The following is a 26,519-nucleotide window of genomic DNA, read 5'->3' as shown; positions in this document are numbered from 1 at the left end:
CATGGCTGCAGTTTGCACATGCAGAAGCATACGTTGATTGATTCTTTGGCACCAGTAGCCGATAATACTGTTAAAAGTTGTGCTTGCTCCTGCTGATCAGCCACTGAACAGCATGCTAGCGGCTTACCATGCTCAACACACCCAAGTCCAGACCCAGATTTTTCACTGGCTTTGATGGATTCACCATTATGAAGACATTTTATCTAAACTTACTGATGTTTCACCCTTGTTATAATGATTTCTTTCCTGAACAGAGTAGATCTAAGATAGCAACTAAGTGACAAAAGAGTATGTTTGTTAACACTGTTACAACTGGTAAATGGACTCCAGAAGCCTTTACTTGTCAAGTGATTCACTCCATCACAAGACAGGGGATACCTATGACACTCCCACAAAGTTCAGTAATTTAAATAAGACTGCTACCATTCAATAGCAGCATGGCCTCATAATGACTTTCAGGCTTTTACTTCATTGGCCTTTGGTTTTTACTATCAACAGCTTAACATGTAGAATAGTGATAGAAATGTAGCCGTGTTAGTCTGGTGTAGCTGAAACAAAATACAGGACTATGTAGCACTTCAAAGACTAACAAGATGATTTATTAGATGATGAGCTTTCATGGGCCAGACCAACTTCCTCAGATCAAATAGTAGAAGAAAATAGTCACAACCATATATACCAAAGGATACAATTTAAAAAAATGAACACATATGACAAGGACAAATCAAATTTCAGAACAGAAGGAGGTTGCGGGGGGGGGAAGGTAAATGTCTGTGAGTTAATGGTATTAGAGGTGATTATTGGGGAGGCTATCTTTGTAATGGGTAAGATAGCTAGAGTCTTTGTTGAGCCCCCCCGCGTAGAGTGTCGAATTTTAGCATGAATGACAGTTCAGAGGATTCCCTTTCAAGTGCAGATTTAAAACGCTTCTGAAGCAGGATGCAGGTAATTAAGTTGTTGAGACAGTGTCCTTTCTGGTTGAAATGGCAAGAAACTGTTTTTTCTTTGTGATCCTGTCTAATATCTGTTTTGTGGGCATTGATCCTTTGGTGAAGTGTCTGAGACGTCTATCCAATGTACAAAGCAGACGGACACTTTCGGCACATGTTAGCATAAATTATATTTCTGGGTGCGCAGGAATATGTGCTCTTAATCTTATAACTCACTTGGTTAGGTCCGATAATGGTATCAGCAGAGTGAATATGTGCACAAAGCTGGCAACGGGGTTTGTTGCAAGGGAAGGTACCAGGGTTGGTATTAGTGTGGTATGTCCTGTGGTTGTTGGTAAGAATCATCTTGAGGTTAAGTGGTTGTCTATAGGAGACTATGGGTCTGTCTCCCAGAGCCTCTTGGAGTTTAGTATCCTGTTCCAGTATAGGCTGTAGTTTATTGGTAATGTGTTGGACAGGTTTAAGTTGGGGGCTGTAGGTGATGACAAGTGGTGTTCTATTGTTGGTTTTCTTGGGTCTGTCTTGAAGTAGATGGTTTCTAGGTATTCGTCTGGCTCTTTCAATTTGCTTTTTTATTTCTCCGGGTGGGTAGTTGAGGTTTATAAATGCTTGGTAGACATCCTGAAGTTTCTGGTCTAAAATTTGATTTGTCCTTTTCATATGTGTTCATTTTTTTTAATTGTATCCTTTGGTATATATGGTTGTGACTATTTTCTTCCACTATTTGATCTGAGGAAGTGGGTCTGGCCCACGAAAGCTCATCATCTAATAAACCATCTTGTTAGTCTTTAAAATGCTACATAGTCCTATATTTTGTTTCAGCTTAACATGGTATGTGTTATTTCAGAATGAAGTTTCTCCCTCTGAACAGAGGACCTGCATAAAACTCTTAACATAGGGCCTCCATAGTGCAAGTGGCTCTTGCATGTGTCTGTGGAGTTTTACCCTAGGACCATTATCAAGACGATTCAGTACTGGCAAACTTATCTTAAGGCACCACTATAGCAGTGAAATATCAGCACCACACAACCTAAACAAGTAACTCCCATGACAATGAATGTCACCATGAATTTCATTTTTATATTGATAGAATGATGACACTATGCACTTCACTGTGAAACAATAGTGAGGAAAAGAAATAAGGAATCCCTGTATCTCTGCCTTAACCTCTTGCATTTATCCACATTTTGTGTATTTTGCCTATTTCAACGCAACCTTTCTTGCTTATCCTCTGCCTCCTTCTTTGCACATTTATCCCTCCCTCTAAAGTTAATCCTTTGATAGAAAATACTTATTTCACAGCAATTATATTGATTATAAAAGTCTCAAGTAGATTCAACAATACACATCTGTGATAATGGTCTAGGACCCAGTAAGATTAATACAGCCTAATTTTAATGTTTTACCATAGTCTTATCGACATTTGTTGCTTTAATTCCAACTCTGCATAATAACATGAAAGGGTTTCATGTGTACCTGATATTTTGTTGCCATAATTTCCAATCCTTGAATCTTTGATTCTTGCAGAATTGAATAGGTTGTAATGATACTGAAGACATGTATAATTTTAACTAGACGTCGATGAAATGTTTCAAGTTTTCCAAAGATATACATTTCACTAAAATCAAACTGTCTTTCAGCTGGATTTTGTTCTAATTTTTCTTTTGTCTTATGAAAACAATTTTGATACTCCTTGGAAACAACAAAATTGAACAAACATGACAGATCATAAACATTTCATTCTCATAATATAGAATAGAATTATCTAGACAGCCTATTAGCATCATCTCTAATCAACAGAGGTGGGACGTAAGTATGTAATCACCTGTCTACACTAAAATGAGTCTTTAGTTCTCTGAAAAAACTGATTGAGAAATGGCATAATGGGACTCCACATTCATTATGACTTAGTATTTGCATATTGAGTTACTTATAACATTCTTAGCTACATCGAAACAACCCTATTATCTTCAGTAGCACTGTACAAATGAATTGAAAAGTGGGAATTTAATTAATACATAGAAAAAAACAACTCCACTTTCCATTAGCGGGGCTTTAGTTAGAGCAAGGTTTTTCACTGAGTACATCTAGACTACAAGCCTCTTTCAAAAGAGGCTTTTTTTGAAAGAATCTTTCGAAAGAGAGTGTCTAGACTACAGCCAGTACTTCGAAAAAGCGAGCCACTTTTTCGAAAGAGAGTCTAGATGCTCTCTTTCAAAAAAACAGTTTGCATTCAACAGCACCTTTTTTCGAAAGAGTACTTTCAAAAAAAGGTGTTATTCCTTGTAAAACGAGGTTTACCACGATCGAAAAAACTGCTGTGTTCTTTCAATTTACTTTTGAAAGAATGCAGCTGTAGTCTAGATGCAGGGGTAGTTTTTTCGAAAAAAGGATACTTTTTTCAAAAAAAACCCTGTAGTCTAGACACACCCTGAGAGCAGATATGACAGAGTTTAAACCAAATAGTTCTGCTAAATAACAAAGTCTTCATTCTTCCTGTAGCGAGCAGGGGTAACCACTCACAGACCCAGAAAGAGAAGAATTCCTCTTCGGGCTCAGGTGGGCCAAGTGTAAGCCCTTCCCATTACCTACCCAGAAGTCAAGGGGAGGGACTACCTATATAAAAGCCCAGGCCAGGAGCTCAGTTATATTCCAGCCGCTGGAGGAACCAGAGGCCTGCCCTACACCCCCAACTTAAGAGGCTGCTGAGGACCTGTCAGGCGCTGGGGACTGGCCTGGACCACTGGGCCCTCAACCCTACAGGAAAACCTTACTAACCTTACTTGAGGGTTCAGACCCTGCCACCTCGAGGACTGGCCCTGGAGCCAGGTGTACCCCATGGGGGAATGTGGAAGTGGCCCGGAAGAAGCTGATGAGAGTCAGACTGACTTGATTGTACTACAGTGAGTCAGCGTGTTGCAGGCCAGATCCCTGATGACCCAAGGTTCAGTCAATTCTGCCACTGCCAGGGCCCTGGGCCAGGATGCAGGGGAGTAAGGAGGGCCTGCGTCCCCTTTGCTATCCCAGTCCTTGGGTGGCAGCCTCCCCCTTGCAATCACAAACTACTTTGACTGTCTGCCCTGCCCTAGGGGCTAGGGACTGGGCTCACCTAAACACTGCAGACTGAGTTTGTTTGCCTGCCCTGCCCTATACTAAGGACCTGGGCTTAAAGGGGGCCACGGAGTGGTTGTTTTATGTGTCTGTCCCAGCCCAGGGACGAGGTTTACACAGATTGGGAATGAGGTGGGTGCTGGCCTGAACATAGGTCTGAGCCCCAGGACTGAGCCAGTTAGCTTACACTTCCCAAATAAGTTCCTATTGCAAAGCACTGCAACTGCATAAGTTAGGGTGCTGCTCTGTTGAAACAGTGACACTTATTCTGGCTTGTATGGACTGCACCAAACATTACTATCATTAGGTTAAAAAAGCTGTGCTCTCAAGGGTCTGACTGTGAGCAATTTAATATCTTTGGTAAGTAGTTTCTCTCATGGGTAGCCCCATTTAATTTGCATAACATTACTCTATTCAGAAGGACTGACTACAAAAGAGCCAGGATTTTCACAAGTGCTTAGTGATTCTGGGTGTTTAACCCAGGCCTACCAACAGGGGGAGACAAAGAGGTCAATTGTACTGGGGTCCAGCAATTCAAAGGAACCTGGAGCTCCTGGTTGCTGCTGCTGCTAAAGCAGCAGCAGCGCTAGCTGGAGCTCTGGACTCCTTAAATAACCACCAGAGCATTGCGCATTTTGAGCATCTCTTTGGGCTGGGTGTAGGCACCACATTCTGGATTGCACAGATGGATGGCTGCCCCCAGCCCTGCCCTTCCACCCGAATCCCCACCCCTTCCAGAAACACACAGCCAGGGCTCTCTTCTTTGTCCAGGGGCCCACGCAAACAGTCGGTTCACCTGTTTGAACCTGTAACACTTTAAATCAGGTGTGGGGAACATTTTTTAGGTCAGAATCCACTGACCCAAAATAAAATCAGCTGGGGGCATACACAAAGTGAGAAGCAAAAGAAAAAAAACCCAAACCCTCACTTTACATGGCCCCTGAGCCCCACAACATACCAGAGCCTAGGGGGACCCCGGCAAGTAGATTTTGTGTATTCCAACCCCATGGCAGGATGGCGGAGGGGGGAGCTGAATTGAAAGCACATGCCTGCAAATAGGCTCTGAAGGCTAAGTGAACCTGCACTGGCCAATGGATTTTATGAAGAGCATAGAGCAGAAGACTCTAGAAACAGAATAATGAAGCATTCTTTCATCTCTTCCGTCCTTGGGACACACATTCTCTGCACTTTCATTTATTACACACTGAGCTTTAAGGTTACCTGTTTAAGTCTGATAGCTGCTTGCAGTTTCTCCATAACTATCTCCTGAGGCTGGTCCCAGATGGTGGCAGTCTTGTTGTTAGTTATGTAAGCTTTACATGCTGTTATCATCTGGTTTGTTACCTAAGAATACAATAGGTCAGATTTAACTTGCTGGTATCCATGTTAGTCTGTTTCATCAAAAACAATGAGGAGTCCTGTGGCACCTTAAAGACAAATTGGACTTCAGCCCACGAAAGTTTATGCCCAAATAAGCTTAGTGTTACGCTTTGTTTTCATTGCATTTTACAACCTCCATTTACTCACTAATGGCTGACTGCACATGAAGTGCCAGAGCTTCCCGCCAGGAGTGTAGATAAGTGGTTTCACTCCCCATTGGCTGAGCTCAATTCCATTCCATAGCCAAAATGCTGCTAATCAAGTCACTACACAAGAGAAGGATTGTCTAGAACCTTAAGGATGCATCTGCACAGCAGGGCTTAACTCAAAATAAGCAACGCAAACTGAGCTACGTCAACTGCGCAGCTTATTTTGAAATTGGGAGTGTCTACACAGCACTTACTTTGAAACCGAGCACTCTTTCTCCAACTTCCCTTACTCCTCATACAATGAGGATTACAGGAGTGGAATAAGAAGCCCTCCAGCTTGCAAGTATTTCAACATTATTTCAAAATAATTGCCTGCTGCGATACAGGTGACCTTTGCACCTTGTGAATCGAGTACAGCTAGTTATGTCCTAAATGGCTGCACTAAGAGGGAATAAGAAGCATTCTTAAACTGAACTCCCTATTTTCAGGCAGGAATGAAGTGTGAACATAAGAACAGCTATAATGGGTCAGACCAAAGATCCATCCATCCCAGTATCCTGTCTCTCAACAGTGGACAGTGCCAGGAACCCCACAAGAAATGAACAGAACAGGTAAATATCAAGAGATCCATTGCCCATTGCCCATTTGTAGCTTCTAACAAACAGAGAGTAGGGATACCATCATTACCCATCCTGGCTAATAGCCACTGATGAACCTATCCTCCATTAATTTTAGCGGGGGGTGTGTGTTTGTTTTTTTTCTGTTTTGGTGGGGGGAGGTTGAACCCTGTTATAGTTTTGGCCTTCACAACATCCTCTGGTACGGAGTTCCACAGGTTGACAGTGTGTTGTGTGAAGAACTGTGCATTGTGTAAAGAGTTAGGAAATGAACTAAGTTAGCAAAACGGTTTATACAGAGTACAAAATCAAAACCGGCATAAACAGGTGTTACTTCCTGGAAGTTAAGACAATCAGGGTATGTCTACACTACCACCCTAGTTCGAACTAGGGTGGTAGTGTAGACATACCCTTACACCTGCTTATGCCAGAGTGAGGTTTGCTCAGATGGCCTTTCAATTTTTCCCCCCAAGGGCTCAGTGGGTTTTAAATCATTTGTCATGGTTATCTGCATAATTTAAAAGACTTCAGTCTAGGTTTTTGATCAGCATTCAATGTAGTTTAAATTCAAAGGAGAGTCAAAAACTTTACACGTTGAGATAAAGATGGTCACACTTCAATTCCAAGATGCCTTTATGTTAGTTTCCCCATGGAATTTTTTTAATTAAAAAAAATTAAGTAGATGCTTTGTACAGAAAGTGATACTGATAGAAAGAAAATATGTTGTGTTCACCCACCTTCACAAACAGTGAGGTTATCTTCTCTGAGGTATTGTAATAACGTGAAATGCTATGAATCATTTTTATTGCATTTATGAGTCCTGGAATAGCATCTACCATGGACACCTAAAAAGAAACACCATAATTCTCTCAGTGAAATTCACCACTGCCTTATGCCTTCTGTGATTAAGAAATATGGAGAGAAGGTATAAAGCGTCACCTTTCCAGTTTGACAGTTTATTTTCTACCATGCGTTCCTTTTACTGTACTGGCTGACCTATCTTATAGCCCCACTACTTTGATTAATTTGTCTGATTCTTCTGAGAAAATCTTACAATTCTGGCTCAGATGACAGAGATGCAAAATGGTATCTAGAATGGGCAAATAACTAAGGCCTTGTCTACACGTTCTTCGATTGATGTATCTATTATGCAGTGTTGCTGTAGCCATATTGGTTCTATATGAGAAAGACAAGGTAGGTGAGGTAATATCTTTTATTCAGCCAGCTTCTCTTGATGAGAAGTAGGGATATCACAGTGTAAATGAGTAAATGGTTAACGAATAAGCCTGGGCATGCAGCACAGGGAGAGGGGGGAAGGGTGGGAAAGGGGCAGATGGTTCCACTTAAAAGCCAACTCCCTGTGAGCACCAGCTCTTGCCTGCCCCCCTTCCAGGGGGCTGCCTCTCATAAAGAAGCAGCAGTGCAGAAGAAGGGGAGGTGGCTCCATGGGAGCCAGTGCTTAGAAGAAGCCAGCTTAAAAACCAGCTCTTCATTCATACAGACTCCTATAGAGCCGCCTCCCCCCTCCCATGTGTAAACATGTGCCTGCTGAAATATTTATCAAAATAAACAAATGTTAACATCCTTAATGAGAAGACAATTGTTTGAGCTTACACATAGCTCTTTTTCAGGTCTTCTTGGCACTTATAAGCCTAAATCCCACTGACTGTAATTGAAATTTTATCTCCTAAGTGCTAAATCTTGGACCATAGTCTTTGTCAAGGTAAATTATTCTAAATAACAAACAAAAAAATAAGTCTTCTCTGCCTCGCTTCGGAACAGCTCTAAACTCCTAAAATTTATTCTGAAATTAATTTTTAAAAAGCCTCTCAGCATCGCATGACCTTGGTTATCACAGAAATCAGAGCATTTGTTAGATCTGGCCTGATATCCCGGAAGAAGTAATACTAACTACCAAGTAAATTGGTTTTCAATACACTATAAACTTGTTTACGAGCTTGGCACTAGATGAAGTGATTCTGAGGATGCAACGTAATGTTACATGACGCTGAAATTGTCCACAAAGTCTATGACATTTTATTCAAGGTGTCCAAAGTTGTACTTACAGGGTCACAGTTGTATAGAGGATCACAGCATTTTTCCAGAGTGTATAGATACTTAACATTGTCTTTGGCTTCATTAGCTGCATCAGTGATGCGAGTATCCAGCTCTCGCCAGCTCTAAAATTAAGAAGTAAAAACCAAAAATAATGATTTAAGAAAACCTAAAATGTCAAAGATATTGTACCAGGTAACTATCCAGCCTTCTCTATAATATCAATAACTTAATTACAACCTACAGCAACAGAAAATAACTAAGTGCAATAAAATGTACTTAGTATCATACTGTGTATTTTCCATTAGATTCCTATGTATATAAAATTATATTCATTGTGAATAGGCATGGCTTCTTCTATACTGTATAACACTTTCAGTAGCATGTAGTCCTGAATTGAGTGGAAAGTAAGCTAGGTCCACACTACTGTGTAACTAAATGTGTCAATGAAAGGCTCTAGTGCTGGGAAGGATGCAAAGATTACACTTCAGCAACACCCTAATGTTGGAGCCCTTCCCCACTGCCTCTTCCCAATTCTTCAACTGGGGAGTGGCTGGGGCATGGAGGCTTCCCCTGACACCACCCCACCCCCAGCCATCATTTCTGAGCTTCCCTCACCCTACCCTGCCTGGCACTTCTGCCATAGCTCTAGGCTTCCACCACCCCATGGTAGATTTCTGAGGGGGGCGGGGCATCCATTTTTTCAGGGGCCCAAAGCATCAATCCATTGGATAATCCCCCACTGGCCATCAGGAACTGGGCTGAGAGGAAGCAAAGTGATACATGATAAAATGGATGTTTTGGATAAGTGGTGAAAGGAAGAGCATCTGGGGAGAGTGACACTTGAGGATGCTCCCCTGCTTTAAATGATGCTTGAAGTGCATGACTATTAAGCCAATTCCTTTTCCTGATAGATTTCTGAAGTGATTAGCTACATTCATTGTATTTAGAGACACAGAATGCCATCAAGAAGAATAAACTTTAAAAACAACAAATAGTCCAGTAGCACTTTATAGACTAACAAAACATGTAGATGTTATCATGAGCTTTCATGGGCACAGCCCACTTCTTCAGATGACTGGAGTGTTGGATGTCCAGAACTAAAATAAATAGGGGAGAAGTGGGGGGTAGAAGGAAAAAATGTCAGGGGGAAAACAAGAAGAGGCAGTGGGTATAAAAATATCAAGGGGAAAGCCCTGCAATCAGCCCCAATGCCAACTCTGACCACATATCTATATAAGAGATTTCTTTACTGGAGCCAACCAGATATGCCATCAAATGAGAGGTTCACTTAACTGCACATCCAGGAATGTGATCTATGGCATCAAATGCTAACAAAGCCCCCACTGCAATATATATTGGCCAAACTGGACAGTCCCTACTACGGGAAAGAATTAATGGACACAAATCAGATATTCATAAAGGGAATATACAAAAAGTTTTTGGGGAACACTTCAATTTGCCTGGGCATTCATTAACAGATCTTCAAGTGGCTGTTTTGTTACAGACCAATTCCACAAGCCAAATACACAGGGAAGGATTGGAACTACAATTCATTCACAAGCTTGATACTCATGCTAATGGTTTAAATAAAGATACTGGATGGCTAGGACATTATCAACCTACCAAACAATGAAGGTGCCAATGGTTCTGGACTATTTGTTGTTTTTTAAGTTTACCCTTTACAGACTAACTCGACTACCCCCTGAAGCTTTCGATCAAGAAGAATGTAAGGAATATTTTTGCTTGGCCACAAATATGGGGACTATCAATTTTATTTTCCTCAACTCCTTGCCTATTCATTCTAATCCACTTTATGTCATTATCAGTTTTCACTGAAAAGCTTTTACTGTTAAATATGGATTTGTGTTAAAATCTGTAGATGCAGGCCAGTGCTTCATCTCCTAATAATAAATATTAAGATAAATCCCAGTCTTTCCTCATTCCAAAATTTAGTTTGTTGAACTACAAAAAATATAAGGGGTAACATAAAGAGTATATAACAACAGGATTTTTCCATTAAATATACTGCATATCCTCGGAAACATTCTGTATGTAACCTTTAGTTCTGTCTTAAGTTAACAGACACCTTCAGAAGTTTGGATTTAGCAGTAGCAAGTACTCCCAGCACTGCTTTCACATCTGGGTTCTTCAGTTGGTCCAAAAGATAGTTGAATTTAGACAAGCGTTTCTTCCAGTGATCCAGTTCTGCTCGTGGACCCAGGTCATCAGCTTCTTTTCTCAGCTGATCATTTTCAGCTAGGACCTTGAATCACACAGCAATATATCAGTGACTAACACAGAAATGCTGCTATTTATCTGAATGGATGACAGCAATGTGAAGTCTCTTATTATTACTGACACTAACCTCCTGTTTGCAGTATGGCTGTAGATGCAGTTTGCCATGGTGGTCACAGGTACTAGAGAGATAAGGTGGGTGAGGTAATATCTTTTATTTGACCAACTTCCTTCTTCAGGGAAAGAGCTGACAAAGAGCTCCATGTAGTTCAAGCCCTTGTCTTTTTCAACAACAGAGACAGAGCTGATAGAAGATATTACCTCACCCACATTATCTGTCAAATTCACCTCCTTTGACTAGGAAGCTAGCCCCACCCTCCTCCTTAAAAAGCCAAACTGACTCCATTTTGCTTAACACTGTAGATTGGAGAAGACAAATGGGTTCAAAAACACAGCATAAAAATCAGATTAACATATTAGACTTGCACAGCTAGCAACAGTATAACCTTAAGACCACCCTAAGTCAAACATTTACCTTAACACATTAAGATCATTACTTCTACTTTGTTTCATCACTGATTATGACAAAGCTTCTACAAAGAGCATAATATTTTAATAAATCAAAGAGAATGATTTAAAAACCAAATCCATTTGGCACAAGACAGGAGAGGGAAGGACGTTAATAACTTAAATTTCTGCAAAAGCCATTTCCACTCCTTTGCATTCCATAACTATGTTGCAAACTACTTCCTCCTCTATAGTCTTAATTGTAATAGCAGAACATCAAACTCCCAAAATGAAGTGATGCTGTTAACAACATTAAACTGTTAGCTTACATAAGTTAATGCTTTTTAGTATTAACTCCCTATGACCTATAATATGTCCCAAGAATAGTTCCCTCAGACCTCTCTCATCTACCTAGGTTTTTACATCACTCACCACAGTGGCATTTGAGTGCCTTAGGCTAAAACCTGCTTACTGTACAGCAGTAATAATTTTAATGAGCACATTTTCCTTTGAGCAGTGTCTGTGCAATATTAAAATGAAATTTTAAAATCTTGTGGCAAAGAAAGAATACCCTGAAATGTTGCCACTACCCTCATTTTGCACCTACATCAAGACTCTTCATTTGTCTCCTTTTTTTTTTTTCCTGCCAGAAGTCAATGCTGGTTTCTTTGTAATTTTGTATTTTATCATTTAGAAGGTCTGAGATCCAAGAATTAGTTTTAAGAACAGGAAATCAATAAGACCAAACATAAGACAAATTTTGTTTCTCATAATAAAAAAATGCATGGTGCTCTTTTCACCAGAGTCTTACTGCATATAGGTCCATTACAGACACCTATTTTCAATTGACTTATATATTTAACCCTAGGCCAGTGTTTCTCAACCAGTGGTACGAGTACCCTCAGGGGTATTTGAATGAATTCTGTAGGGTACGTCAACACAACTGAAATTTGGAGAAAACAGAATTTTTGTTTTAAGTTTACAGCACTTTATTATTTTTGTACTTTTTACACCCAAAAATTTCATCGCCCACCTGGCTACAATTAAGTTGTTTAAACAAATGTGTTGCAATGATAGAAAAAAATATTGAGTGTCTGAAAACTGTAGGTACTGGGGGTACTTATAATTTTTTCAAGAGGTACTTTATAAAAAAAAAGGTTGAAAAACACTGCCCTAGACAATATACTTTGAGTTACAACAAAAAACATCACAGTTTGGGAAAAATATGACTTACTGCTTGTCTACACAAACAATTAGTTTGCAACAAACAGGGGTGTAAATCATCTCCACACTATTATACTATGCACTAAATGTCTGGTATGGCAGCAGGTTCATTACAAAGTGCCCTAGGACAGTTCTGATCTATCCAGCTTTGAATGTGGAGTAGGCCAGTGTGTACTATTTTAGCATGCAGCAGCAGGAGCCCCCAAACACTGGTGCAAAGAAGGCTGGTGCAGGGAAGATTTACACCACAGTTAGCTGAAAACTAAGTATTCATGTAGACACAAGTCCTTATTCAAAGACACAGAATATAGTAATTAATACTCAGGAAAATTATATAGCTTTTAAAAACATACTTCCAAAAATATGTTTCAACATGAAATAGTCAACCTGTAATTCATAAAGTATTTACTAATTATGTTTGTACCAAAATCAGGTACAATAGATGTATCTCACTGTTTTACAGTGGAGAAGTTTAACAATTGCTGAGCCTTATAAATAGGACCAAGCCCTCATTGACAGCAAGGAAGCTTAATTCTGAGCATCCTGGCTAGCATATGCTGATCTGCATTTATTTACCAGTTTCAGATGTGTTGGAGCACTGTATAGCATATTATTAGAGAGTTACTTGTACAGGCAGTCCCCGAGTTACGCGGATCCGACTTATGTCGGATCCGCACTTACGAACGGGGCTTTCTCGCCCCAGAGCTTGCAGGCAGTAGGACCGCCCAGAGCGCAGCGGTCCCGCCACCTCGACCTCCGGGGCGAGAAAAGCTGCCGCTTTGCTCCCAGTGCCTCTGGTCTGCTGGGGACCGTCTCCAGCAGACATGGGACACCCGGAGCAAAGCCGGGGAGGCGGAGGGGTCCTGCGCCTCTGAGGCTTTGCTGTGGCAAAGCCGGGGAGGCGCGGCACTCCGCCGCCGCTGCCGCTTTGCTCCCGGTGCCTCTGGTCTGCTGGGGACTGTCTCCAGCAGACCAGGGACATCTGGAGCAAAGCCGGGAGGCGGAGGAGTCCCGCGCCTCTGAGGCTTTGCCAGAGCAAAGCCTCAGAGGCACGGCACCCCGCCGCCGCTGCGGCTTTGCTCCCCGTGTCCCTGGTCTGCTATGGGGGGAGCGCAGCTAGTGCCCCCCCCAGCAGATCAGGGAGACGTGGAGCAAAGCCCCGGGCCTGTGGTAGAGCAGGTGGGGCGCTGCCGGTTGGTCCCGCAGCACCGCTCCTTGGCGCTACTGGACCAACCCATCAGCACCCCAGCTGCTCTGTCCCAGGCGTCCCCAAGTCAGCCGCGGCTGAAACTGACCAGTGGCTTCCTGGAATCAGCTGCTGATCAGTTTCAGCAGCAGCTGACTTGGGGATGCCTGGGGTTCTTAAGTTGAATCTGTATGTAAGTCAGAACTGGTGTCCAGATTCAGCTGCTGTTGAAACTGATCAGTTTCAACAGTGGCTGAATCTGGACACCAGTTCCGACTTACATACAGATTCAACTTAAGAACAAACCTACAGTCCCTATCTTGTACGTAACCCGGGGACTGCCTGTATATGTGTCCACATTAGTAAATACAATTTCTTTCTACAAGTTATGGGCATAATGCCACTTGCATAAAGAGAACTAATTGAAGTTTCACACAATTTCATAAGAACAGCTAGCAATGTTTCAGATCTATGCAGCGCATCACCTGTTCAATTTGTTTGATCCATACTTTCATGCAGGCCTCTATTCTTTCTAGAGCTTCTGTGCTGTTAGCAACAGCCACATAGTCTGAAGGTCCCTTTAGAGTTTTCAAGTCATATGTGTCACACGTTTTCAGATTCACCTAAAAAGAGAATTAAAAATCCAGTAAAAATGGTAACTCCTGGAGTATCCATCTTCACTATTTCTTTTGAAAACATATTGCTTACCCTTCCTGAAGAAAAGCCTGCTTTACATGCCCACCGTTATTTTGAAGTTACAACACTAGCTGTCCTGAACCCTAAACCCACTGACCAAAAGTCAGTAAGTAACTGTCAACAATCTGTTGTCACGACTGCAATGTGGGCATTCAGCCTTAGTTGTCGGACTAAGAATCAGGCCAGGTCAGGTACTAGAAGGCCAGTAGTCCAACTAAGAGTCAGGACACAACACAGTCAGAAACCAGGATATGGGGTCTCTAAAACATAGTGTCTAAGCAAGGACAGGAAGGTATTTTGTGTTGTTCCTCAGACAACTTCTTCTCATGGTTTCAAGGCTAAATACTGGTGCCAACCAATTAGTGGTGTCTGAGAAGCTGCCATTCAGTTCCTGCTGGGTGGTACTTCCTACAGAGCGCAGGCTCACAGGGAACCCAGACCAAGTTTCCTGTGGTGATGTCATAACCATAAGCAGTGACATCAGCAGCACAGAATCCCCATGGTCCCAGATTCTAGCCTTGCAAGTTCTCACTCTGCAATACATGATGTTGCAATTCAGTTTGTAGTTTAGAGAAAACCCTTGAAAGGAATTCTGCAGCAGTGAGCATTGCAAAAAGTAACAGGCCTCTCTCAGCAGCAATGTCAGATTCATTATATAGCATACATGATAATAATCTTACTTTTTCCATCAGACTCTGCTGAGCTCCTGATAAGACACTAACAAATCCTTCAAGGGAACCTACGAAGTCCTGCTGAATATTAGCTGCTTGCTGAGAATCACCAATCTCACTCCAACCTTGATTCATAGTCTTGAGGACTGGAATGAAGATTTCTGACAGCAAATTCTGCACACTTTTTAGTAAGCCACCCTGCGCAGTATCCAGCATATTGAAATTCACTTCCTGAAAAAATAAATATGATGCATATCAAATTTCCCTTTTTGGTTCCCAGTTTTCAAAAATTGTTTAGTCTATAACACCATGCTTGAAGTTGGTGCCACTGACAGTTAGCAGTACAACAGTTTGTGATAAACTACATTTCCTCAGTTACACTCTTTCTTCAGTGGAAAACGCAACCATATTCACTTTTTTGAGCTCTACTCATTTAATTATAGCAAGAAGTTTCAAATTACAATCTGCTATGCTGCACCATAGAACTAAATTAAATTTAACTCATACTAACATCCAGCATTGACCTGTATCTTACCCGATGGATATTTTCTGCAGTGATGTCTTTGGAAGGACTAGATCTAATGAAGATTATACATATACCAGTTAGAGCAACATCTATCCCCTCTGTCACAAACACTTTAGGTTTCTTGTTGCTTGTTGAGTGAGGATTGGGTCCTATGCCTGGTGGTCCTGTAGTTTATATGAAAAAAATATAGAGTTACCAGTAGCAATAGTAAGACATTCCTTCTGAAGGAAGGAAAGTACCATTTTACCTTTTCCATAACTAGCACATGAAGTGCTTCTAAACTGAACTGGGGACAAAAGCTTGCAAATAGGAGACTGGTCTCTATACCTGACTTTTTTGTTTTGTGTACATTTTCACTAAAAATAGAAAAAAAATATATTTGAAATTTTAAGTCAATATAGAAAAAAGTCTCAAATTTAACATGAATATTTTCACGTTGGCATAGTTTTTTTTAAAATTAGTTTTGCTCTTCATGGGACAGACACATAAGGATGTGAGGACACACACAGTGAAGGATAATGTCAAACAGAGAGGAAAATAGAGGGTGAATAGAAACCAAACTTACAGCTTTCCCATGCTCCCAAAAACACAGATGACAGTTGTTTGTTTCAAAACACACATGTTGGTTTTGAAATGAGCACAAAGGTAAAATATGACTGTTATATTCAACTAATATTTTTCATAGAAAAGTGGGAAAGAAGTGTGGCCAACTTCATTAAGTGATATTTTAAGGTGTGAGGGACAATATGTTGAGGAAGAGAAGAGCAAAGTTATCAAGTGCTGAGAAACTCAGCTCTGCCTATGGAATCACGAGGGTAGTAGTGGGCAACCTAGAGCTACACACAACTGAAGAGAGTAATCTGATTGTGGGCCATGAGATGTTTTGCTGACACTGACAATCTGCAGTACCCTCCCCCAGCTCCTAATGGCCCCAATTCTCTGTTCCAGCCACTGGTAGATGTGAAAGATGTGCCTGCAGGTGAAGGGGCCACAAGGTAACGCTGTTCACCACTTCCAAGAGCTCTCAATGGCCAGGAACAAAGAACCGCAGCCACTGGGAGCAGTGGGGCATGGAGCCTACAGATGGTCAATGTCAGTAAAATGTCTCACAGCCCACAATCATGTTATCCTAATGGGTCCCATGTGGCCCGCAAGTTGCAGGTTACCAAACATGCATTAGGAACATATATGTGCACACCTATGTAACCATTAATAGAGGCTGATCTCATTTGTTTATTTCTTATGCCATCAAAAATCACCAAGTAATCAGTAGTATCTTCTATACTGGTAGGGCTCGTCTACACTGGCCCCTTTTCCGGAAGGGGCATGTAAATTTCATGAGTCGCCGTAGGGAAATCCGCGGGGGATTTAAATATCCCCCGCGGCATTTAAATAAAAATGTCCGCCGCTTTTTTCCGGCTTTTAAAAAAGCCGGAAAAGAGCGTCTACACTGGCCCCGATCCTCCGGAAAAAGCGCCCTTTTCCGGAGGCTCTTATTCCTACTTTGAAGTAGGAATAAGAGCCTCCGGAAAAGGGCGCTTTTTCCGGAGGATCGGGGCCAGTGTAGACGCTCTTTTCCGGCTTTTTTAAAAGCCGGAAAAAAGCGGCGGACATTTTTATTTAAATGCCGCGGGGGATATTTAAATCCCCCGCGGATTTCCCTACGGCGACTCATGAAATTTACATGCCCCTTCCGGAAAAGGGGCCAGTGTAGACGTAGCCGTAAGGTTTATTCAATTAAGGGATTCAATATGGTGCCAGTAAAAGGATAAAAAGAAGTTTGAGGATTAAGTCAGCGTTAAGAACCAGGATAGATGGACAGTGAGACCACCAGGGTGGCAGAGCAACCAGTCAGAGTACAGGGCAGTTAAGTTATTATCTTTGGGGTGAAGACCTACGCTGTATAGTTACTCTTTAAAAATAGTGAATGTGAGGAATTGTTAGAAAGCTATTCCAATAAAATGGTGATTTCAGAGTGTTAATAACGAGCTAAAGTTTAAATGAGCATCTGAATAATAGGATCACACTTCCACCTCAAAGTTTGACCAAGATCATAAAGCAACAACTTTGTGTTTATTAATGGAATCTGGAAGTACTGATACCAAGTGATTGGGATAGGAGTGGAAGAATTATTATATTTTTATAGTTTAACTTTAGAATATAAGTTCACTTCATCTATCCCTTTTCCAAGTTCATTTGCAAAGTAAATGTCAAAAACCTAAGGGTCTCATTACAATACAAATTAAACCATGCAGTTAGGTTAGCAGTTATTTTTTTGCCCTCAAGATACTCAAAGCAAAACCTTTGCTTTGCCTTGTCACTCAAGAACTTAATGATCCTTGTTCAGCAACATACCAACATCAGGTCAATAAGCCTGGGGAAAAGGAGGTCATTCATTCAGTATGCATGAGTAATTTCTTTCATCTCTAGACAGTGTAATGTGATCATATTTGTGAGCCACAAGAAAGAAAAAATAATTACTAAAGGTTAGTAATGCCTTTATTTACTTGAGTAGATAAAAAATAATTTGTAAAGACATATGTGTGTGTGTGTGTGTGTGTGTATATTTGCACATATTCAAAGCCAAATGGTATACTGTTGCTTTCAGGCTACACTGAAAGTAGTTAATTTTACCCAATTATAATAGTGCCTCAAGACACATTTAAAACAGAAAAGAGAACTTAACCTTTTAACCTTACTTCCATTCCCTGAGTTCATTTGCAAAATAGAGATTTTTCTTTCCATCTTCACTTAGTTCTTAATAGATACTTCCCATCTCCCAATTTCAAGGGATTTAGGTTTTTAAGTAACAATGGTGTCAGTTCTTCTCCTCATTTTCTATTAGTCTTAAGTTTCAATGTCTCAGAGGGGTAGCCGTGTTACCCTGTAACTTTAAAAACAACTTTTAAAACAAGTAGTCCTGTGGCACCTTAGAGATGAACAAATATATATAAATAGTATCATGAGCTTGGAAGAAGCGGGTTTTGCCCACAAAAGCTCATGATACTATATACATATATATATGTATGTTAGTCTCTAAGGGCATGTCTACACTAGCCCCCTAGTTCAAACTAGGGAGGCTAATGCGGGTGACCAAAATTGCAAATGAAGCGCGGGATTTAAATATCCCGCATTTCATTAGCATGTTCCCGGGCAGTCGCCATTTTGGAAACTGACTAACCTGGAATAACTGCCTGCGTCTACATGCAGCAGTGAAACAGGAGTTTGAAGAAAACCCCTAACTCGAATTAGCTGTTACTCCTCGTGAAATGAGGATCAGAGGGATAGGAGGGAAGGCATATAGCAGGTGAGTATTCCATGGTAAGAGCATTGTGTCTTCCAAGGAGCTGTGCCCTATGCTCACTCTTGAGTATTGGGGGCATTTGGAATTGTAGCTGATTGCAAAGGGGTCTATTTGTGGTCATCCCAGCATTGGAATAGATCATGGATTACTGACTGTATAGTTCCCATTCATGCTCTGTGACAAAATGGCAGCTGAGGATATTGGCCATGGTATTCTTTTCCCCTGGTAGCTATGCTGCTGAGATGGTTATGTTGTGTCAGATACACCAATTCCAGGGCCACATCACTTCTGCACATAGGGAAGGGGATCTGGTGCCCCCTTGGTGGTTGATGTAGAATACTGTGGTCATATTGTTGGTGAGAATGCGCACCGAAGATCCCTGAATATATGAGAAGAAATATTTGCACGCATTGTGAGCTGCTGAAAGCTCAAGCAGCTTGATGTAGAGCCTGGACTCCTTGTTGGACCACTTCCCTTGTGCATATTGTTGTTGGAAGTGGGCGCCCCAACCTAGAAGTGAGGCATCTGTAGTAATTTATTTGGATGGTTGATCTAGGTAGAAGGGCACCCCAGTGCAGAGGTTCTGTGCCTGGGTCCACCATTGCAAGTAAGGACTTTTGGCGGAGATGGAAAATGCCTGTTAACCTGGTGCTTGGTTGATGTAGACACTGGGACAATTCAGTGCTGGAAACATCAAAAGCACAGTCTGGCATTTAGTCATTTATCAATGACTAAAAATGTACTCCTCCTCAGCCCTTCAACTATGCATAGCTAACTACACAGTCCTATTTGCTAATTACGACGTTGACAACTATGCAAAAGTAACAAAGTTCATGCACCATCTCCCAGAGGACAGGAGACCTATCCTCAAAGCCATCATCAAAGAGAGATGGAAGGTGATGGGCTTGCCTAGCCCTGGTGTGGAAAGGAGGTCAAGCAGACCCTCAACCAAGTTCTCAAACCTGCTGTCTGGAGGCCTGAGTCATGGACAAGCGTGTGTTTGGAGCTCTGTTGGTTCCATGGTCAGAAACAGCTTTGGTCAAATGATCGATGATGATGCTGCCTGCCAAAGGTTGTGTCCCTATGTCCTTGGTAGAGCATGTAGCACTTCCTTCGGTAGGGGGGAGTGTACATTCCCAATGTGCACAAAGTGGTGCACGAGTCTTTGCTAGAATGCAAAGCTTCATCAGTCTTTGCAGCCAACAATCTGTCCTCACTGAATAGTAAGTCTTCTGCCTTGGCCCGGAGATCTTTAGGAACTCCAGCTACTTGAAGTCAGGATGAACATCTAATTATTATGGTGTCAGCGGCATCAAGGGCCATCCGTAGAGCTGTATGGGATATAGTATACTCCTCTTTGATGATGGCTTTGAGGATAGGTCTCCTATCCTCTGGGAGATGTTGCATGAACTCTGTTAGTTTTGCATAGTTGTCAAAGTCATAATTAGCAAGTAGGACCGTGTAGTTAGCTATGCAAAGTTGAAGGGTTGAGGAGGAGTACATTTTTCTCCCAAACACACCCAGGCGTTTGTAGTATTTGTCTTGTATATTTGTTTTGTATTGAGGATTTTAGACCTTTGATTCACAGCATCTACCACTGAAGAATTGGGTTGAAGGTGTAACAATAAAAAGTCCATGACTTTTGATGCAACATATTTCCTAACAGCCCTTTTGTTGGGGGAGGGGAGAAGGGCCTGCGGCTGACATTTGCCATACTTCATCCACTTCTAGTATTGCCTTGTCTAGAGGCAGCACAATTTTGATCTTTGTAGAGGGCTGGAGGTTCTTCAAAAGCTTATGCTGCTTTTCCTGCACTTCTGATAACACAACCTCCTGACTGGCAGCCATCCTTCTGAATAAATCTTGAAATTGTTTCAGATCACTGAGGAATCATCCAGGATAACTGCTTCATCAGGTGCAGAAGACAAGTTATCATTTGGTGGCATCTCTGATTGTTGGATCATCCTCAATCTGCCCTTCCTCAAGGTCCCTACCCTCAGACGGAGAGTGTGATGGATCAGAGCGTATAAACGTCAGTGATCCCTGTGCAGGTGTGGGAGGGGCAGTGGAGCTGTTCCGTAGAGCCCAATAACTATAGGGGGACCATCAGCTATGAGGCTGAAGATAGTACTGCCAGTCGGGGTGACACGGGGGGGGGGGGGTTGGTAGTGCCATAGCCTGCGTGCCCCATATGATGCATGCGCTCAGTCTGGGGATGAGTGTTGTGAAGAGAACATTCTCCTTTATCCCCCTGACTGAATTGCAATAATGCAGGTGAGCGTGGCAAGGGCGTCGAGCCTCTGATTGATAAGGAGGAGTGAGAACAGTGCTGTGCCAAGGACTCGGCCAGGGATCTGTTTCTTGCTGTTCTGTCAGTCATTGGTGGAGCATGTGTTTTGTGCATTAGGGAACAGCAATGGGTTTCTTGTTTTATGTCACAGCGCGAAGTCCACCAGTGCCAGGGGTGGAGGCATCGGTGCTGTTGGAATCCCAGGGTTAGTCTGAACTGAGAGGGCAGTTGGAGGTTGCCCTGACATTTCTCGGTGGTGAAGGTGAAAGCCGTGCCAGGGGCTCACACGGCACCGAAAATAGTGCTTGTGTCGGCGGCACCGTGGGTGCAAACAGTGCTTTTGTTGATTTGGTGCCCTTAATAGGTGCCCTGTTAGAGACGGCTGAGGAGCTGCTTTCACAGCCTGTTTAGAGCACGTTTTTGAGACTCTTAGTGAGGAGACCGAACATTTTTCAATGCCCAAGGTGCTTGGTTCATCTCCTTACTCATTCATGATGGGAGAGAGCAGGCTGGGAGGGCTTTGTTTTTTAACGTGCTTTCTGTGGTGACGGGCTTGACAGATTCCCCTGGTAAGACATCACACCCGAGCCCTTATTGCCCCCTTTATTCAAATGGGGGCCTAGAGCTTTATCTATAGAGAGTGTGCATATTCTAAGTTCTCTATCCTTGCAAGCTCTGGCTGACAGACTTTCACAATGAATGCATTTTTGTGAAACATGTGTCTCTCCCAAACAGCAAATACATTCACTGTGGCCATCAGAGGCTGGCATGGAGTCACGGCATTTCTTGCATCTTTTGAAGCTAGGAGAGGCTGGCATGTAATCTGATAGTGGACTAGGCCGCTTGCAGCTGCAAGTGTTATTTGTGAGTAAAGCTGCCTTTCCCCCTCTTGATATATATATTTATATATAGGTGGTTTATAGTTTTCTTTGGCTTGCTGCTGTGCGGCAGTAAACTGTTGTTCTAACTATTTACAAGCTGAAGTAAACAACTGTGGGTATTAACTGTCTAACAGAAAAAGAAGGAGCAGGAACAGGTAAGCCTATACTATCTATCTAAAACCATTTTTTTTCCTTCAGAAGTGAGGTAAGGAGAGAGGTAGGAGCTTTGTCCGTAGTCAAGGACGGCAAAGAAGGAACTGAGGGAAGTCGAGCTGCGCAAGCTAGCTTCAAAGGTGTGGACACCAAGCACCTCTCGCACATGCACAGCCCAACTGGACACTGCTGTAAAAATCTCCAATCTGTGGCACACCGGGATGAGCCCGACACCAACAGTGGAGCACCCACGGAGACATCACTCAAAGAAGAACTATTTCTTCTAATATAAAGGTGTAACCTTTCCCACAGTTGGTGTTATAGGCAGTGACTGGGTAAAAAACCCAATATAACTCCCCTATAGTAGCCAGGAGTATAGAGCAAGCTGCTGAGCTTCTTAGAGGTTATAACCACCAAATAGCATAGGTATGCACATTGGGTATCCTTCTCCTTTTTTTGTATTGCTCTTTGCTTGTAACTGTCACAGATTTTGAAGCTGACCTCTAATCTCCTTCCTTCTCTCATTAACCATCAGATATTTTCACTTCCCTCCTTGCCATCTGTTAGTTTCCCCCTCTTTTCATCAACCTAACTCCATCCCTCAGTACTTCACCTCCATATCTAGTCAATCCATTCCTCCCCTCTACAATATCCATTCTACTTCAAAATTTAACCATCCAAGTATTACACCAGGTTGTGATTCTAGCAGTCATTGGCATAGGGGCATAAGGCAATCTGACTGAAGCTTACAGTGACTTGTGTGTCACTTGAAGCTGGTGCCTTCACCATCATTCATTGCAAATGCTTCACTTATGAGAGGAATTCTGTGTGTTCACTCTGTTTAAGGTTACACAGACACATAGATGCCACACCATGAAGCATCATGGAGAATCATTAAGGTTAGTTTATCAAACATGTACAATACATCGTTCACATTTACAGGACTTACAGGATTTACAGGAGGGAAATTAAAAGAATGTGATTTGACCCTCACTTTATTTAAATTGGAAAATTTCTATGTTTACATATCACCTAGCACAATATATAGGATGCAACATATTACAATAAAGCAAATTGTACTACTACATGCTACTTAACCAGTTTCAGGTGTCTCCACATCTTGATAGTAGAACATGATATGATGAAATCCTTCAGTGGCCAAGAACTTATTGATGCGCTCAATCTGTTGAAAGGGTAGGTTAGATCATTTACACTTTTCCTAGATAATTTACTGGATAGCTTACCAGCATTCACAAAAATAATGCCTTAAGTACAGGCAGTCCCCGGGTTACGTACAAGATAGGGACTGTAGGTTTGTTCTTAAGTTGAATTTGTATGTAAGTCGAAACTGGTACATATTGTAGGTGAAACTCTAGCCAAACATTTCTCCAGAGCTCAGTTTTATTCTCCCACACCTCACTTCCCTCAGCCCTTTATTCTCAAGCTGAGGTGTCTGCTGAGAAAAGCCGCTCCGCTTCTCCCTGGTCTGCTGGGGGAGGCACTAGCTTCGCGTCTCCCTGGTCTGCTGGGGGGAAGCAGCTAGTGCGGGGTTGCTTCACCCCGTTTGTAAGTAGGGATCCAATGTAAGTCGGATCCATGTAACCCGGGGACTGCCTGTACATGCATTTTAGCATCATTGTTAAATAGCAAAGTTAAACACCATCATGTAAGGCCCAATTCTGCCACTTTTAATGTAGTTGACTTGCTGTTCTGACTAACTATATACACACTAAAGTAATTAGCTCTACCAATTAATTGACTTAATTTCATTGGGTTAAGCCCTTATTTACTTCAGCCATTTACTGTATATTGTGTTCATAGTGTTAAAGTTGAGTTCACTGCATATGGCTTCAATAAAGACAAAAACTTACAGAAAGCTCTTACTCTGTTTTTCCATCACCACAAGTTTAAAGGTCAGTGGTGAACTACATTGACTGGCTAAAAATTAGTGAAATGTAGCAGCTGTTAATAAGCAGCACAGCAATAGAACTCCACATTCCAACAATTTGTGGATGTTGCCATTTTCAAGCCACAAATGAATTTCCACATTTAAAAGTATCAAGAATGCTCTGCTCCTCTAGCTTCTTTGAGCTATATCTTTAGGATGTTCAGTCTCATGTTAATGTCCCACAGACCCTTCAGGGCTGTATAAAAGGTAATCAGTGGCTTATTTCCCAGCCATTAGCTGGCAATCAGGGGATTCCACACAGGGTGAAGAAACTATGTTTAATATGCTTTTATAGTGTCTGTTCTGGACATGTAGGGGGGATTTCTTAGCATAGCCACAAGCAGCCCCTAAATAGTGTTACTCCTCCTAGATGATGACAGCTTATGTCGAAAGTGTCCTTTCCACCGAAAGTGTCTTATCACTGAAGTGAGAGCACAAGTGATACCCCAGTGATCACTAGCAATGGGTCACTAAAAATCTCCCACAGAACAAGTACTTCAGTTTTGTGAGAAGCTTCTTCTGCTAAACAGCGGAGGGAGTCTACATTTAACCCTAGGTTGATCTTCCATTCTGTTGAGGCCCAATTGTGAAAATGGAAAATGAAGGATATCATTAAACATAAAAGGGGATTTACTTCCTTCCAAATAAAGTTAATCTCCCTTGTAAACTTTGAACATGCTCAGTTATGTATTTTAAACTTGGTATTCTGTAGCCTAACACGTGGGAAGTGCAATATAGCAGAACTTCAGTGCAAGATGAGTGGAAAGCAATTAGAGGAGTCTGGTGGCCCAGAGACACACACAAGTTAATAGACAGCAACTATAAAAGTTACCATAGTAACTCTGAAGCCAGAAAATGTGCTTCAGATTCTACAAAGATAAAATTAAGCCTACCTGGTTACCCTCAAGAATAGCATCTTCCACTTCTGCTTTGTCCAGGTCCACACAGGAAGCAACAATATCCAATATATAATCATGCCTGCCATCCAGCTGAGCTCTTTTGGCCTCCTTCTCTTCCTTGAGCTTTTGCTATAAGAAAACAATGAACATTGGGGGGAAAGTTAAAACTGATCAAGAGACTTGTACAACTTTATTTGGTCACTTTTCAGGTTACATCTCCTTCTATTCGGGTTTATTTACAGCTGACCTGTTTTAAACCCCAAATTCTACTTGTGAAAATATATGAAATTTAAATCAGTACAACTAATCTATAGGGTTCAACCATCCTGTTTAGCCTATGACTTTGTAAATTAAGCATGTTATATAGCTGTGAGGGAGTGAAGTGAGGAGGGCCTGGCATTAAAAGGGTTAAACTAAGCCATTTGGCCCAGCTAGCCCCACCCCACTTTACATGTAGCCAATGCCAGGCCTGGAGGGAGGACAAAAGGAAGGAGCCTGGCCCACTTAGGTGCTGATCAGCAAGGAAACAGGAGCGTGGTTCTGCAGTCTGTAGGACAGGAACCAAAGCCCATCCACTTAGCCAGTCACAGGAGCAAGTAAGCCTGCAATCCCACTCTCTGACCAAACACGGGGAACCTGCTAGAACTCTTAACTAAGGGGGAAGTCTAGATTTTTGGGGCCACATCCCGAACTTAAGGAATATACTAATATAGTGGGCTGGAGTTTGTAGACCGGGCATCAACAGCAAGGTTCTGCACCCCCTGCACTGCCAGCTAATTTCAGGGCTTAACCACTAGCCAACCCTGCTACCAGGAAGACCTGCCACAAGTGGTGGAGATATGGGCACTGACCTGGCCCTGCTGGGGGGACTTATTAAAGAAAGAGACAGCAGTAGATCAAGTGAGTGTAAGCCCAGCCATTTAAGGGAGATGGAGCCGCTGCGGATGTGGATGGCAGAGCAAAATGCCAACCAGCAGCAGCAAGAGCCGCAGCTATTAAAACAGATGTCCCAGCAACAGCTAATCAGAGAATTAGCAGCCCAGCAACAGCAGCTGATGCAACAAGTGACTTCCCTGCTACAACCCATGATCCCAGCTGAGCTGCCTGCACCTGCATCTGTTCCGGCCTCTATCAAGCTTGCCAAGGTGGAGCCAGATGATCCAGAGATGTTTCTGGAAACATTTGAGCCAGATGGCCGTGGTGGCCCAGTAGGCCTGGGCACAATGGGCGGCCATGCTGGCCCCATACCTGACTGCAGTACCCAGACTGCACACTAGAACCTTTGCAGCTCAGGACTATGCCCAGGTCAAAGCAGCAGTCCTTGATGCCCTGGACATCTCAGAGGTGACATTCAGATAATGCTTCCGGGGAGAACAGTACCTGCCAGGAGCCTGACTCTGCCTCATTGCCCAGAAACTGCTGGAGATGGCTGAAGCCAGAGACAAAGACAGGAGTGCAAATCACCGAGCAGATCCTGCTCAAACAGTTTACCCAGATCCTACCCTCTGTGGGAGGGAGGGAGTTGTACAGAACCACCCAGATAGCATGGCCACCGCCATCCAACTGATGGAGAACTATGTGGTGGCCAGATCGTTAGGGATGATGCCTTCTTTGGGTCCTAGAGCGATCAAGTGCACTATGACCCTGATGGACGGAACCATCCAAGGTCTGCAGGTCCGGGGCAAACCTCAGCATCTTCTACCCCTCCCCGGGGCCAAAAGGGCTCACAGGTTG

At 42.5% G+C, this 26,519-nt stretch overlaps 1 protein-coding gene across 2 annotated transcripts in view; it reads right to left on the bottom strand.

Moving 5' to 3' along the window:
- Nucleotides 1-26,519, bottom strand: part of DNAH5 (dynein axonemal heavy chain 5) — a 253,320-nt gene that overhangs the window by 184,419 nt on the left and 42,382 nt on the right. The window contains exons 2-11 of one of the 2 annotated variants that reach the window (XM_075921464.1): nucleotides 24,780-24,914; nucleotides 23,037-23,121; nucleotides 15,320-15,474; nucleotides 14,794-15,015; nucleotides 13,903-14,040; nucleotides 10,352-10,528; nucleotides 8,274-8,387; nucleotides 6,945-7,052; nucleotides 5,283-5,405; nucleotides 2,427-2,642 (exon numbers count right to left, since the gene is read on the bottom strand). In XM_075921464.1, the coding sequence (XP_075777579.1) occupies nucleotides 2,427-2,642; nucleotides 5,283-5,405; nucleotides 6,945-7,052; nucleotides 8,274-8,387; nucleotides 10,352-10,528; nucleotides 13,903-14,040; nucleotides 14,794-15,015; nucleotides 15,320-15,474; nucleotides 23,037-23,121; nucleotides 24,780-24,914 (1,473 nt within the window). Of the gene's footprint in view, nucleotides 1-2,426; nucleotides 2,643-5,282; nucleotides 5,406-6,944; nucleotides 7,053-8,273; nucleotides 8,388-10,351; nucleotides 10,529-13,902; nucleotides 14,041-14,125; nucleotides 14,544-14,793; nucleotides 15,016-15,319; nucleotides 15,475-23,036; nucleotides 23,122-24,779; nucleotides 24,915-26,519 lie in introns of those variants that run through there. The other variant, XM_075921465.1, reaches the window with a different exon arrangement.

This window comes from Pelodiscus sinensis, chromosome 2, assembly GCF_049634645.1.
Source record: "Pelodiscus sinensis isolate JC-2024 chromosome 2, ASM4963464v1, whole genome shotgun sequence".
Lineage (NCBI taxonomy): Eukaryota > Metazoa > Chordata > Testudines > Trionychidae > Pelodiscus > Pelodiscus sinensis.
This window is presented reverse-complemented; position numbering and strand designations above follow the sequence as displayed.